General features: G+C 39.3%; 5 protein-coding genes across 7 annotated transcripts; 3 read left to right on the forward strand and 2 right to left on the reverse strand.

The window, feature by feature from the left end:
* Positions 1-203: 203 nt before the first annotated feature.
* LOC104703391 (uncharacterized) lies at positions 204-2,852 on the forward strand. Of its 2 annotated transcripts, none has more exons than XM_019228020.2 (9): positions 204-661; positions 800-865; positions 961-1,141; positions 1,276-1,472; positions 1,724-1,774; positions 1,902-1,993; positions 2,071-2,168; positions 2,271-2,380; positions 2,489-2,852. In XM_019228020.2, the coding sequence occupies exons 1-9, from the start codon at positions 335-337 to the stop codon at positions 2,729-2,731; spliced, it is 1,365 nt and encodes a 454-aa protein (XP_019083565.1). In that variant the 5' UTR covers positions 204-334; the 3' UTR covers positions 2,732-2,852. The 2 variants fall into 2 exon arrangements, with proteins under 2 accessions (XP_019083565.1, XP_010417700.1); XM_010419398.3 differs by having other exon boundaries at positions 2,292-2,380.
* Positions 2,853-2,977: 125 nt separating this feature from the next.
* LOC104703392 (F-box/FBD/LRR-repeat protein At1g80470) lies at positions 2,978-5,107 on the reverse strand. 2 transcript variants are annotated; one of them, XM_010419399.3, is made up of 4 exons: positions 4,873-5,107; positions 3,854-4,771; positions 3,629-3,769; positions 2,978-3,528 (listed from the first exon to the last, which is right to left on the reverse strand). In XM_010419399.3, the coding sequence occupies exons 2-4, from the start codon at positions 4,760-4,762 to the stop codon at positions 3,181-3,183; spliced, it is 1,398 nt and encodes a 465-aa protein (XP_010417701.1). In that variant the 5' UTR covers positions 4,763-4,771; positions 4,873-5,107; the 3' UTR covers positions 2,978-3,180. The 2 variants fall into 2 exon arrangements, with proteins under 2 accessions (XP_010417701.1, XP_010417702.1); XM_010419400.3 differs by having other exon boundaries at positions 3,629-3,766; positions 4,873-5,070.
* Positions 5,108-6,138: 1,031 nt separating this feature from the next.
* LOC104703394 (DEAD-box ATP-dependent RNA helicase 35) lies at positions 6,139-8,687 on the forward strand. The gene is made up of 2 exons (XM_010419401.3): positions 6,139-7,242; positions 7,644-8,687. The coding sequence occupies exons 1-2, from the start codon at positions 6,341-6,343 to the stop codon at positions 8,506-8,508; spliced, it is 1,767 nt and encodes a 588-aa protein (XP_010417703.1). The 5' UTR covers positions 6,139-6,340; the 3' UTR covers positions 8,509-8,687.
* Positions 8,688-9,025: 338 nt separating this feature from the next.
* On the forward strand, positions 9,026-9,434 carry LOC109125684 (uncharacterized). The gene has a single exon (XM_019228021.2). The coding sequence runs from the start codon at positions 9,081-9,083 to the stop codon at positions 9,309-9,311; it is 231 nt and encodes a 76-aa protein (XP_019083566.1). The 5' UTR covers positions 9,026-9,080; the 3' UTR covers positions 9,312-9,434.
* Positions 9,435-10,055: 621 nt separating this feature from the next.
* LOC104703395 (pyrophosphate-energized vacuolar membrane proton pump 1) lies at positions 10,056-13,938 on the reverse strand. The gene is made up of 8 exons (XM_087457504.1): positions 13,421-13,938; positions 12,412-12,986; positions 11,954-12,333; positions 11,789-11,875; positions 11,359-11,689; positions 10,861-11,271; positions 10,714-10,773; positions 10,056-10,632 (listed from the first exon to the last, which is right to left on the reverse strand). The coding sequence occupies exons 1-8, from the start codon at positions 13,674-13,676 to the stop codon at positions 10,423-10,425; spliced, it is 2,310 nt and encodes a 769-aa protein (XP_087313630.1). The 5' UTR covers positions 13,677-13,938; the 3' UTR covers positions 10,056-10,422.
* Positions 13,939-14,610: the final 672 nt, after the last annotated feature.

The following is a 14,610-nucleotide window of genomic DNA, read 5'->3' on the forward strand; positions in this document are numbered from 1 at the left end:
TTTGGTTTTGAGAAGTCTCTGTGTTGCACGAACCATGGTCCGAAGCTAAGCACGAACTAGGAGGGAATAGGGATTAAATGCCACGTGCAGCTTAGATAATGGAGTTTGGTTTGGATAACGAACAATAATAAGACTGTGCGGCCCACGGCCCACGGCCCACGACCATATTTAATGAACCCCAATAATAATAATATCTTCAAAAATAAAAAAAATCAACTGAAAAACAAAAAAAAATTATCAAAATCTAGAAGGAGGCACACACAGACAGAGTGGAACAAGGTTCATCATACTCGCCAATCAACCATCGACCTCTAAGCTTAGCTACAATACTACAATGGCTACGCTACCAAAACTAGAGTTTGCCACGACCTTCCTCGCTTTCACTGCTCCTCGTTGCTCGACGGCCTTGAACTATGGCTTCTCTTCTTCTGCAGCCGTCCCGGTTTTCTCCAGGCGCAGAGCTACGACCGTTTCCTTCAGAGCGACGCAGTCGTTTTTCTATTCCCCGGTGGTTAATTCCAGTCGCCGTCGAAGATTCTCATCTGTCTCGGCCTCAGCTTCCGCCCCGCCGCAGACTGAAGATTCCGATGTTACCACTAAGATTCCGCCAGATAACCGGATTCCGGCTACTATAATCACGGGGTTTCTGGGCTCTGGCAAGGTCAGAGTATTTTCAATTTCATTATCATTTTAGGGTTCCTGTATTTTCATCCGGCGAAGTGTTACAACCGTTCAATTTATAGTGAGAGACTTCATGGAAATTATAGCGTTTGGTTATTGTGTTTATTATGATGAACAGACGACATTGCTGAATCATATACTGACCAGAGACCATGGGAAACGCATTGCCGTGATCGAGAATGAGGTAAGTTGATATATACTCGCCTAAAATTAGTATAATGTTGTTTGATTTTAATGTTTTGACTTTTCTCTAACTCATGTTTGATGTGAATTTCTCAGTATGGTGAAGTTGACATTGATGGTTCACTTGTTGCTGCTAAATCTGTGGGAGCAGAGGATATTGTGATGCTCAACAATGGCTGCCTGTGTTGCACTGTTAGGGGTGATCTTGTGAGGATGATTGGAGAATTAGTCAATAAGAAGAAAGGAAGGTTCGACCATATTGTGATAGAGACTACAGGTAGGGAACATATTTTTATTTAGTACCACTCTAAGCTCTAGAGCTACTTATCCTTTATCAAAAACTTACTTTCTCTGCTTAAAGAATCTGGGGAATGAGTAATAATGAGTATGTGATGTATATTTCTTTTTCAGGATTGGCAAACCCTGCTCCAATTATCCAAACCTTTTATGCTGAAGAAGGAATTTTCAATGATGTCAAACTGGACGGCGTTGTTACTCTTGTTGATGCTAAGCATGCTCGTTTGCACCTAGATGAGGTCAAACCCAAAGGTGTTGTCAATGAGGCTGTTGAACAAATTGCGTATGCAGATCGTATCATAGTTAATAAGGTAGCCAAATTTCTTTGTAACTCAACTGTTTCAAAAAGAATGATAGTTTTCGTGATCTTGTGAGGTTGAATCTCTCTAAAATACTTTATAGTTTACAAATAACTTCATTTGCACAAATGGTATTGACATGTAGTCAGGAAGTCATGGATCCATGTTTTACCCCAGTGTGTAGGGTAGTTATCGTTTGTCCATAATATATCGTTTTCCCTTGACATATCCGCTTTCTGAAAAGTAATTGTACTTTGTTGCAGACTGATCTTGTTGGTGAAGCAGAATTGGGTTTGGTGGTGCAACGCATAAAGGTACATCACGCATCCTCTTTTTTTTTTCATGTATTTCACTAGATGATTATATGTTACTTGTTCCCAGCTTTCTATCAGACGGTTCTTGGTTATTTTGTTCCATGTTAACGTATTTGCTATGTTACAGACAATAAATAGCATGGCTCAGATGACGCGAACAAAGTACGGAAATGTTGACTTGGATTATGTTCTTGGGATTGGAGGTTTTGATCTAGAGAGGTCTGCTTCTTGTTCAACTTATGATAATGGTGTCTTGTAGCTTAACGCAATTATTAAGGTGTTTATTGCTTTATCAGGATCGAAAGCTCTGTGAATGAAGATGACAAAGGAGATCACCATGATCACGACCATGATCATCACCATGATCACGACCACCATCATCACGATGAACATGGTAAGGTTATTAGGAAAGCCTTGATTAGTTATACGAATTGCATGCTCCAGCTTTACAAACATGGATTTTTGATTCTGGTCTCTCTCATCACAACCTAATCAGTCTCTGATTCTAATACGGCAGAGCATCATCATCATTCTCATGATCACACCCATGATCCTGGTGTTTCTTCAGTCAGTATAGTTTGCGAAGGAAGCTTAGACCTTGAAAAGGTAATATATAGATAATTAGCATCTTGAGAGGCACACAAAAGTCTCATATAAAGCAACTGTTTTGATGAAACCCTATGTTAATCTTCAAATTTTGTCACAATCCATCAGGCAAACATGTGGCTAGGGACGTTGCTGATGGAACGTAGTGAGGACATCTACAGAATGAAAGGTCTCCTCTCGGTCCACTCCATGGAGGAGAGATTCGTGTTTCAAGGAGTCCATGACATATTTCAAGGATCACCAGACCGGTTATGGGGAAGAGATGAGGCCAGAGTGAACAAGATTGTCTTCATTGGCAAGAATTTGAACAGGGAAGAGTTAGAGAAGGGTTTTAAAGCTTGTTTGATTTAATTTTTGGAATCTTTATCTTTATACACTATGTGTATGTATACCGAGGAAAATAGTCACTGGAGTTGTTGTAACGCATCACTATTGTGGCATAGGTCCCGACTTAAGAAATTTCATTTCAATATTTCGTGATTGTCTACTTCAATGTCGATGGCTCCTGGATATAAGGTTAAGTAGATAACGTAATAAAAAAGGAATGTACGGGTATTGGAAAGACATCCGGTTGTAAAACATATATGGAAGAGATGCTGTTGTAAAACATATATTGAAAAACAAGTAGTCATATTACACCGGAGATCTCGATGAGAACTACAAAAGGTTCCACCAAAGTCAGATCAAATCATCGAAATTCAACTAAACCAAAAGAAAACCCAAGTTCATCTACTTGCATAGTTGCATAACGTCTTGGTCAGACCCATGTCCACAAAAAGTCTAAAAGCTCTTACACTTGATTAGTGATCAAGTATTTTTGGAATGAACATGTTTTCGTAGATCATTGGTAATACACTGGATCCATGAGAATTAACCTCGTAAGCTGGATTTAGCATGACAACTTCACACCCTGTAACCCGTTTTGGAATCTTTTTGACTTTATTGATGACGTTTCCGAAACTTTCATTTAGCATCAGTTTCTTCAAAACTAGACACTCCCTTATAAAGTATCTTGCTAGCTGCATCTTGCTTGATGTCTTTGTAACTGTGGTTGGTATCTTCAAAAGGACAAACTTGACGGATAACTTGAAACACTGAGGAACAAATGAGTCTTTAATCTCCTTCGTCTCTGGAAGGCCGTCAAATTCCTGATGATACAACAACACCAAAGGAAATTTAGTTCTTCATTGTTGGAAATGAATCTCAAAACGTAATTTACAAAAGTAATGGAAATGATGCACTACACACCAAGTCGAGTGAGTTCAGATTCGGGCAGTAACCAAGAAACGTTGCAAACATTTCCCAAGAAGACTCAGGCAACGAAGCATGCAAGCAAGTCAAGTTAAAGAACTGAGGTAGCGGATCCAATCTGTAACAATCAGCGATCTTCTGTGTATCGAAAAAGAAAAATGTCATAATTAAGAAATTGGTACAATCCGAATTGTTACTGAATGAATAAAGCTTGGTGCCTACCTCTAGAGTTCGAGCAGAGATTGTCATTTCTTGGACTGTGGATATGGCTGTGAGAAAACCAAGGATCATATGATCATCATCATCCTCCTCCACATCAAAGTTAAGATCGATGTTCACCTTTGCATAAGGAGCAATACTCTGAACTATGAAACTCTCAGATTGGTAATTGATGATACTCATATACTCGAGTTTGGGAGCATGAATTACAACCTCAGGATCTCCACCTTCCTCACGCATAGACTCTAGTTTGAAGAGTCTCAGTGACGGAGAACGCACACAAACAACTCCGAGATGATCACGAGGATGCGTGACTACGATTAACTCGTTGATAGCTGAGCATCTTGATACGAGAGTCTCAAATATTGAGGCTCCGTCAAACTTGACGGCTTCGAGATGCATAGTCTTGAGGCAAGGCAAAGAAACCAATTCCAATTTTGATTTAGGAGGAGCATCGAAGGCTACACCATAGAGGGTTAAACTCACCAGCGTCGCACATGAGTAAAGGGAGAGAGGCATCCTCACCGAATCCGGGGCATCAACCTTACTAACAAGTGTCATATGAGAAACCCCACGGTTGACGACATCATCCATGAGAGACACGAAAGAATCCTCACAATGCTCTTCGAGGTCAGCGTCATAAACCCACCTGAATCTCTCCAAGTTCACATTTTTGTTAGACTCTTCCATAAAGGTATCAAAGAAGTACTTCAAGCCCCAATAATCAGGGAAGTTAAAGGAGTCAAGGTCCAGCGCAGGAACGTGTTTCCATAGATATCTCCATCGCTTAGACAAAAGGCTTGTGCGAACAGAATCCTTGGTGGAGAGGTTCCAGAGGATACGACGTAGCAGATCATCGGGTAAACCGCTTATCCTATCGGATCGCCTCTCGTTTACAGAGGTTGTAGCCATGCCTAACCCCTAAATTTTTTACACAGAAAACACATAAATACATTTTTTAAAATAAAAATCAGCATGAAAAATAATCGTTTGGGATAAATCACAGAGTAAAGTATACTCACCACCGACTCTGTTTAGCCAAAAAAAGTATAGACGACCTCCAGAGAAAGAACAGCAATATTTATTTTAAGGAATACTGAAAATAGTAACTGAGCCTCTGCCCTCTAGGTCTTTTCGTTGCCGGCGAGAGAAGTAGAAGAAGAAGAAGACACGGAGGCTTTCTCTTAAAAAGAAAATGGTCAAAGTCGGTCAGTGTAAATAATAAATAACTGACCTTCATTGACCTTTTTTAATGGTAATTAATTTTCTTACCATTAAAATTGATAATTAAAAATATACACTATTCAATAGTGGGATAAGATTTCGTATAATCTGAAAAGACCACCAGAGAAAATAATGATTGCCAGTTTGCCACCATTCCTTAACCTTTTGGTTTTCTTTCTAAATTTCGTTTCATTAATGCGTAACAGTATTTTAGATTTTGATGTTATCTCCTCCGTCTCAACTCCCATGTACGTTTTTGACTTTTTTCAAAGTATTTTGTGTTCATATGATACTAAAAGTATATAAATCACTGATTCTAAATCTAGAATCTTCATACAAAATTGAAAAATGGAAAAAATGTCTAATAATCAAATTAATTAAAATTTCAAAATTTTATACTTTTCAATAGATCAATATTTTAAAAAACTTACTGGGTTTTATATAAATAAACCAAAATTTAAAGCATTAACACATAACAATGAAGAAATCAGTAATGATCAATAGTGTGATAAAATTGGTATAACTATAATCTGAAAAGACCACACGAGAAAATAATGATTGCTACCATTCCTTAATCTTTTGGTTTTCCTTCTAATCAATGCGTAACAGTATTTTAGATTTTGATGTTATCTCTTCCGTCTCAACTCCCAAGTCCCAAGTTTGTTATTTAAGTATGTATAACATTTTGTCTTCACAACTTGTCACTATTAAGTATTCCTTCTATTTCAAAATATAAGATGTTTTTGAAAAGTTTTTTGTTTCATAATATATGATGTTTTTAATTTTCTATACAATTTTTAGATTAGTTTAGTATTCTATATTAATCTGCATACTTTAGTTAAAACATCCTATATTTTAAAACAGTTTGAAACTCTTAGACTGGATTTGTAAATTGTAACTAACCGGAACCAGCTACACTCGCCGCTAGATTAGCATCAATCCACCGACCTCTGTAAAAATATAGTATTTTTTTTAACTTCGCCGATAGGGTTTAGAATGGGCCTACCGACCTTTAATGGGCTTAATAATTATGTAACCCAATAAATATCAGAACCAGCCCAGTCAGCTCCGTAAGAAGAAAACTCCGGGTCGGGCATTGAGTTATCTTGCTGCTCCGCTCCGTAAGACAAAAACCTAGAAAGAAATCGTTATGCGATTCGAGAGATTTGCAGAATTTGTTTGATTTTGAGGTTTCGATTAGCCTTGGGGGTCTCTGAGTGTGAAAGCGAGTAAATTGCTGAATTCGATATCTGAGAAAACCCAACCATGGAAGATGACGATAGTTACGTTGAGTATGTTCCAGTAGCGAAGCGTAGAGCAATGGAAGAGCAGAAGATTCTTCAGCGTAAAGGAAAAGCTTCTGAATTGGAGGAAGAAGAAGCTGAAAAGGATAAGCTCGCTGAAGCTAAACCTAGTTTACTCGTTCAAGCAACTCAGCTCAAGAAAGATGTACCCGAAGTCAGTGCTACTGAGCAAATCATCTTACAAGAGAAAGAGATGATGGAGCATTTATCTGATAAGAAGACGCTCATGTCAGTTCGTGAACTCGCCAAAGGTATCACTTACACTGAGCCTCTTTTAACTGGCTGGAAACCTCCTTTGCATATTCGTAGGATGTCTAGTAAACAGAGAGATCTGATTAGGAAGCAATGGCATATTATTGTTAACGGCGATGATATCCCTCCGCCTATCAAGAACTTCAAGGATATGAAGTTTCCTAGACCTGTTCTCGATACCCTCAAGGAGAAAGGGATTGTGCAGCCTACTCCCATTCAAGTTCAGGGTCTTCCTGTGATCTTGGCTGGGAGAGATATGATTGGGATTGCCTTCACTGGTTCTGGAAAGACTTTGGTTTTTGTGCTTCCTATGATCATGATTGCTCTCCAAGAAGAGATGATGATGCCTATTGCTCCTGGAGAAGGTCCTATTGGGCTTATTGTTTGTCCTTCTAGAGAGCTTGCTAGGCAGACTTATGAAGTCGTTGAGCAGTTTGTGGCTCCTTTAGTTAAAGCTGGATATCCGCCATTGCGGTCTTTGTTATGTATTGGAGGTATTGATATGAAATCCCAGTTGGAGGTTGTCAGGGGAGGTGTCCACATCGTTGTTGCTACCCCTGGGAGGTTAAAGGATATGCTCGCCAAGAAAAAGATGAGCTTAGATGCTTGCAGGTATGACCTTTTTTTTTTTTTTGCTTCTTTTCAATATGATTAAACCAACCTGATTGTAATATATGTTTGCTTCTTCTGTCTGCCCTGCGGTGTTGTTTGATCTTATATTCTCGTTTTCTGAGTTATGATTCTTGGGGGTTTCTGTTTGTTTGTGGCTTATTGTGTTTTGCTGTTTCTGGCTCTAGGATCTGTTAGCAGCTTAGCGCTTCTTTGCCATATATGTTCTTTATTGTGTGATTCGTTAGTGTTTGTTTTGCTTTCAATATATTTTCAGCACTCATGTTTCTTTCTGAATGCATCTTTCTTGTCTTTAATGTCTTAAGGCTGTGCCATCTAACTTTAAAATCTAGATAATGTTGGATGAGGATGATATTTACCTTCCTTTTTTTTCCTTATTATAGGTACCTGACGCTAGATGAAGCAGATAGGTTGGTTGATTTGGGTTTCGAAGATGACATAAGGGAAGTCTTTGATCACTTTAAGTCTCAACGTCAAACACTTCTGTTTTCTGCCACAATGCCCACAAAAATTCAAATCTTTGCCAGAAGTGCGCTGGTGAAACCTGTGACTGTTAATGTAGGAAGAGCTGGAGCTGCGAATCTTGATGTGATCCAGGAGGTAGAATACGTCAAACAAGAAGCAAAGATTGTTTACCTCCTCGAGTGTCTACAGAAAACCTCTCCACCGGTTTTAATATTCTGTGAGAACAAGGCTGATGTTGATGATATTCACGAGTACTTGTTACTGAAAGGAGTGGAAGCAGTGGCCATCCATGGAGGAAAAGATCAAGAAGACAGAGAGTACGCAATCTCTTCGTTTAAGGCTGGGAAGAAAGATGTCTTGGTCGCGACTGATATTGCTTCAAAGGGTCTAGATTTCCCTGATATACAACATGTCATCAACTATGACATGCCAGCAGAGATTGAGAACTATGTGCATAGGATAGGACGAACAGGTCGGTGTGGTAAAACTGGGATAGCAACTACATTTATAAACAAGAATCAAAGTGAAACCACACTGCTCGATTTGAAACACTTGTTGCAAGAAGCCAAACAGAGGATTCCGCCTGTCCTTGCTGAGCTGAATGATCCAATGGAAGAAGCAGAGACCATTGCAAATGCTAGTGGTGTCAAGGGTTGTGCGTATTGTGGTGGTCTAGGACATCGTATTCGAGACTGTCCAAAACTTGAGCACCAGAAGAGTGTGGCCATATCTAATTCTAGAAAAGACTATTTTGGCTCTGGTGGCTACAGAGGAGAAATATAATCCTTCTTTCCAATCATCTTTGTTTTTGGTCCCTTTTGCTAGTTATCTAATCTTCGCTACTGTGATGTTTTATGTTCCATCTTGTATTTCTACAGCTTTAAACTTGTGTTCTCGCCATCTGATTAAGAAACTCTGATGGTGTTCCCTACTATATATACCTTTGATATCTCTTATCCATCTATAACTTACGTAAAAAATAAACTCACGATTTTGAATCTCAAAGATTATTCTACTTAATATATAAATTGCTCTATGGCTAATTTGGCTTTAGAGTGCTGTTTCTCTAACTTTTATTCAGTCAAAACTGATAAACTTTTTATTCAGTCAGTCAAAACTGATAAACTTTTTATTCAGTCAAAACTGATAAAATCATAGTTTGACCATTACTGATTGAAAAACTGACCATACAAATTGAGACCAGACATAAAAGCAAATAAAACTTTGACCAATATTGATTGAAAAACAATGTAGTCATCACGGTCTCAGAGTTATAAATAGACATTTTCATAAGAACCCAATCATAAAACATACAACAACAACAAAAAAAAGAGAAGAAAAACTAAAGTAGAAATATGGGGAAAGTAATAAGCATGGCGTTGATAATGATGATATTGGCAGTGATTGTGATAGAAGGCGAAGCAAAATCGGAGATAGAATGCAGTAGGATTTGTCGAAATCATTGTAAACGCACATCACCGGTATCAGAATGTGCGGCTTGTCGTAAAAAATGCTACCAATCTCCACCGGTTGCAATGAGAGCCAGGAACCGTGTCACAGAGTCGGAAGAACAAAAACGTCAATAAAATATATTATTTGTTTTGATTTATAGAAAAATTATATGGTGATTTTATGAATGAAGGTTCGTCCAAACATTTTAGTATTATTTCTATACTACCATTTAATAATAAGATGATATATTTTATGTTTTTCGTAATTTACATACATATATAGAAAACATAGCATATATGACTATATGAGTAACAATGCGAATGAAAATGGTTGAATACTACGTAAATTAGTTTGAGCAAAGTCTAATCTTATAATTATACATTAAAAAAAACATTTTGATGTTTAGAAAACTGCGCAAATTCGAAAATACATTTATAAAAAATAACTATAACACGTTTTGTAACTGAAGTTACTTTAAGTAAGTATATAATTAATTGGAGTAACTTTAAGTAAGTATATAATTAATTTAATTCAACTGAATATAGTAAATAAATGATAATTAATTAGTAACTATGGGCCTACGATTTCAACTGAATATAGTAATAGTGAATCATAGAATTGTGGGCTTGAGATTGTTGGGCTCCGTCAAAAGTCCACAACAAAACATGGACACTATACTATTACTAACACACGCGCACCAGTTGCGCGTAAAGCGCGTGTATCCAAAATGCCTAGACTAAAAAAAAACCCACCGAAAACGCTATTTTTTAGCCTAATTACGTTTTCTAAAAGAACCCGGCGCGTGAAACAAAGGATGTAACGTTTTGTATTGGTTTGTTTTGTTTTAATTTTGAATCCACTTTTTAGTATTATATAGACGTGTTTTAGACGATCCATGATTTTTTGATTCATTTTAGTATCTTGTAGTTGTACATAATTTCTTGTAATCACTGGATTCTTGTTATTTAGTATTTTTATTCAATAAACATCTAAAGAGACTTTTTTTTGCTGGTAAAGGAATCTATGATTATGAACTGTGATGCTTCTCTCAAGTACGGAGATAAGAACTTTCAGCAAACTCTTAGACACAAGAAATTTAAAGTTAAATAAGAAGACTTTGACAGATTTAGGATCACTTGTTTGGTTGGTGAGTTTCCTAAACATCTAGATAGATTTTTACGTTTTGGTAATGGCCCCCATTGAACAAAATTTAAAGCACCTCCTCTATAACCAGCATGATTATATTTAGGAGAAGATCCTGAAGAGGAAACCACCATGTGTGGCGAAGAAGGGAGCAAAGACGAGAGACTCAACAGCCATTAGCTTGATCAATATGTTAAGCGACGGTCCTGATGTATCCTTTAACGGGTCCCCTATTGTGTCGCCTATCACCGCTGCCTTGTGTGGCTCTGACCCTTTTGGTCCTAAGCTCCTCGCGTGCTCTGATGCACCCGCCTGCGCTTATAGTTTCGCAATCGTTAAATATCTCTCATTTCAGGTTTTTTAATTCACGCATCTCTCAAAAGGCTTACTTACCTCAATGTACTTCTTGGCATTGTCCCAGGCTCCACCAGTGTTTGATGCAGATATCGCAATCTGTTCAAATACTCCCAACAATCTTAATAATGATATGTAAGCTAAGGAGAAGAACACTGGAACCAGTAAACTATAAGATCATATTACCTGAACTCCGGAGATAAGGGAGCCAGCGAGGACACCAGAGAGGGTCTCAACGCCGAAAAAGAAACCGACAATCAGAGGCGTTAGCATGACGAGGCAACCGGGAGGAATCATTTCCTTGATGGAAGCATCGGTTGAGATCTTAACGCAGGTTGCATAGTCAGGTTTTGCAGTACCTTCCATGAGTCCCGGAATGGTGTTGAACTGTCTTCTCACTTCTTCAACCATCTTAAGAGCTGCACTTCCAACGCTCTTCATCGTCATTGCAGAGAACCAATAAGGAAGCATTGCTCCAACAAGAAGCCCAATCACGACCTTTGGAGTCAACACATCCACTGTTTGTATTCCTGCTCGGCTCACAAATGCACCAAACAGAGCCAATGACACTAAAGCAGCTGAACCGATCGCAAATCCCTGTCATAAAAAGTCACACAAGTTTGAGCTCTGGGGCTATATACATTGTATTAACACTGAGAAGGAGGAGGTACTGTTATGATATACCTTTCCAATAGCAGCAGTAGTGTTTCCAGCCGCATCAAGAGCGTCAGTTCTTTCTCGGATGCGGTGGCTCATGCCAGCCATCTCGGCAATACCACCAGCGTTGTCACTGATTGGACCATAAGCATCAATTGCCAAACCAGTTGCAATGGTACTTAGCATCCCTAGAGCAGCTACAGCTACACCGTACATTGCAGCAAAGCTGAAGCTAACAAATATACTGACAGCAATCGCAAAGATTGGAATTATGACGGATTTGTATCCAAGAGCAAGCCCAAATATCACGTTGGTGGCTGCTCCGGTTCTGCATGAATCTGCCACGTCTTGCACAGGGCTGCCAAAGCACACAGAGACGTCACCTTGTCATCAAAAAAGCCACAGAGAGACAGAGAAAGAAACTGGCAACCAAATGGAGACAAAGTGATCTCTTTACCTGTATGCATTGCTCGTGTAGTATTCAGTAACAAAGCCGATAATGAGTCCAGCCCAAAGACCAACGGCAACACATAGAAATAGCTCCCTGCAATAATCAAAGTACTTAAATAAATCTTTGAAAGGCGTTCACATAGAAGCAAATGCAACTAATTGAGAATCTTACCAGTTTTTCACAACTTTCTGTGTACCAAAGTTGAAGATGGTAAAAGAAGATGGTAACCCAATCCAGGACACTAGAGCGATCCCAACAGTCATGATAACCGTAGAAATGATAAGCTGGTTTTTCAAAGCCGGTTCAATCTCCTTGACTGCCTTAATCTCAGAGATATCGGTGGCAAAGAGGGTAGTGATCAAACAAACCAAGATTCCCATTGAACTGATGAGCAATGGGAACAACATGGCAGTGAAATCATGGTTGTTTCCAAAAGACGAGATAGAAGCAACAACAAGTGCAGCACAAGATGATTCAGCGTAAGATCCAAAGAGATCAGAGCCCATCCCAGCAATGTCACCAACATTGTCACCAACATTATCAGCAATCACCTGTGAAGCATAACAACTTAGTTAACCTCCTGAAAAGAGTCTCACCCCATAAATTTTGATAAAGAGGAATCGGCTTACAGCTGGGTTTCTAGGATCGTCTTCTGGAATATTCCTTTCTACTTTGCCCACAAGGTCAGCACCAACATCAGCGGCCTTAGTGTAGATCCCACCACCAACTCTACCAAAGAGGGCCATGGAAGATCCACCAAGGCCATAACCAGTGATAGACTCAAAAAGGCCTTCCCAGTCATCACCGTAGTAAATCTTGAAGAGATTGATAGTAATGTAAAGCACCAAGAGACCGTTTGCAGCGAGAAGGAAACCCATAACAGCACCAGACCTGAATGCAACGATGAAGGCCTTTCCTACACCTCTCCTTGCCTCCAAAGTGGTTCTAGCATTGGCATAAGTGGCAATCTTCATACCGAGAAAACCAGAGAGGACTGATGTCACTGCGCCGAGGACGAAGGAGATGGTGCTGAAGACAGCAGTAGCAAGAGCAGGCTTGCATGTTCTCGTCTTGTCGTAAGTACAAGGCTGGCTCTTGGTGCTGAATCCCTCGACAGAACCGAGGAAGAGAAAGATAATGGCGGCGAAGAAGACCATGAAGACACCAACATATTTGTACTCGGTGAACAGAAAAGAGGTTGCACCTACACACACAAAACATTGGGAAAAGCAAAATGTCAAATCAAATGACTCGTTTGATAAACAATTCAAAGCTGCTTGAGACTAAACAAAGACAACAAATAAGTTCAAAACCATCCTCCTCCTTCTCTAAGTAGCAATTTAGATTAACAACACGTGGGAGGCACGTGTAACAACAACACTCGAAGCTATGCAGTATGCACTACCAAACCAAATCCAAAACTAGATATATACATCTTTGGAACTGGAAAGATCCGAACTTGAAGAGTTAAAAAGACTAAAGTTTGGATTTTTTTCATCTTTCCGAAAGTGACAATTCCAGATGAATTTTTTACTTTTATCCCACCAACCAACGAAGACAATTTGTTCTCTTAATAAAACAGAGCAGATCTAAAGAAGAGAGAGAGAACCGTAAAAGATCTAAACATGGATGTCTGACCTTCGGATATAGCGGTCTGTATCTCAGCGCACTTAGCCACGACGCTCTGATCGTTAACACCTTCCTCTTCCTCGATCAAGTAATCCCCGTGTCCATTCGTACCATCTTCGGTAGAAGAAGGATCGCTACGATCGGCGGTGAGTTTCACGCAAGAGACAACATACCACTGGAAAAGCGAGAACACGATACCCACGACGGCGCAGACCGGGACCAAAATCTCCGTCCAAAGCTCCGGTAGCAACGCCTTCGCCGACATCGCTCTCCAGAATCCGTACGCAAATCAAAGAGAAAAAGAGAGAGAGAGATTGATATGCTTTGGCGAGAGAGATGAAGAAGATGAAGTTGGAGAGGAAGTGAAGCAACTCGGTGGCATCGTGTCGTTTTATAAACAAGTTAGAAGAAGAAGAAGAAGAGTCCTGTCTTGTTTGCTCCCATTGGGATTACCTACGCTTATGTCCACGGTTTCTTACTCTACACTGACTTATATGAACCATTCAATTTTTAATCCAACGACTTGTAACGTGTTAATTAGTCTTGAAGAATTTATCGCGGTGGATAGGCTTTATTGCCACGTCACATACACGTGGCTTAGACTCACTTAATAAATTTAAAGTTTGGCCTTCTAATATATATATATTTTTTCTTCTCATAGAGTGGACAGAAAAAAAAAAAAAATTGGTCTATTTTGGTTTCAATCCTGCCAATGAGATCTCTATTTGAGGATGGATAGGTTTGCTGATTTTGGAAAATCAAAATATGTTCTGTTTAGTATTAGTCAGATAAACACGGAAAAAAGGAAACAAATCAACTATTTCCATTTAAGTTATAGAACCTTTTTTAATAAGTCAATGTGAATAGCATAAAAGTGGTAAGTCTAGTCATCACGTGGCGGTGGCTCGACGTTTACATTCATACGATGATATAAGGGTCACGCAAAGCAGATTCGAGTATAGCGAGAAGATTAGGTAAGCTGCCTCCCAATCAGAGCCGATTCTCGAACGGATCAAGACGGTACAGAAGCGGTAGGATCACCATTGGTACGTCTGAATGACTCCACAACCAGCCCGCCTCTGTCGTTGGAGTCAGGAGACAGCTGGCGCCATTGGATGCAGCGAGGCGGCGAAAGGAAGCAAGCGACTAACATACAGAGTGGAAAGAGAGAGAGGGAGATTGGGAATTGAGTTTGGTCA

Source organism: Camelina sativa, chromosome 7 (assembly GCF_030686135.1).
Source record: "Camelina sativa cultivar CO46 ecotype springtype chromosome 7, ASM3068613v1".
NCBI lineage: Eukaryota > Viridiplantae > Streptophyta > Magnoliopsida > Brassicales > Brassicaceae > Camelina > Camelina sativa.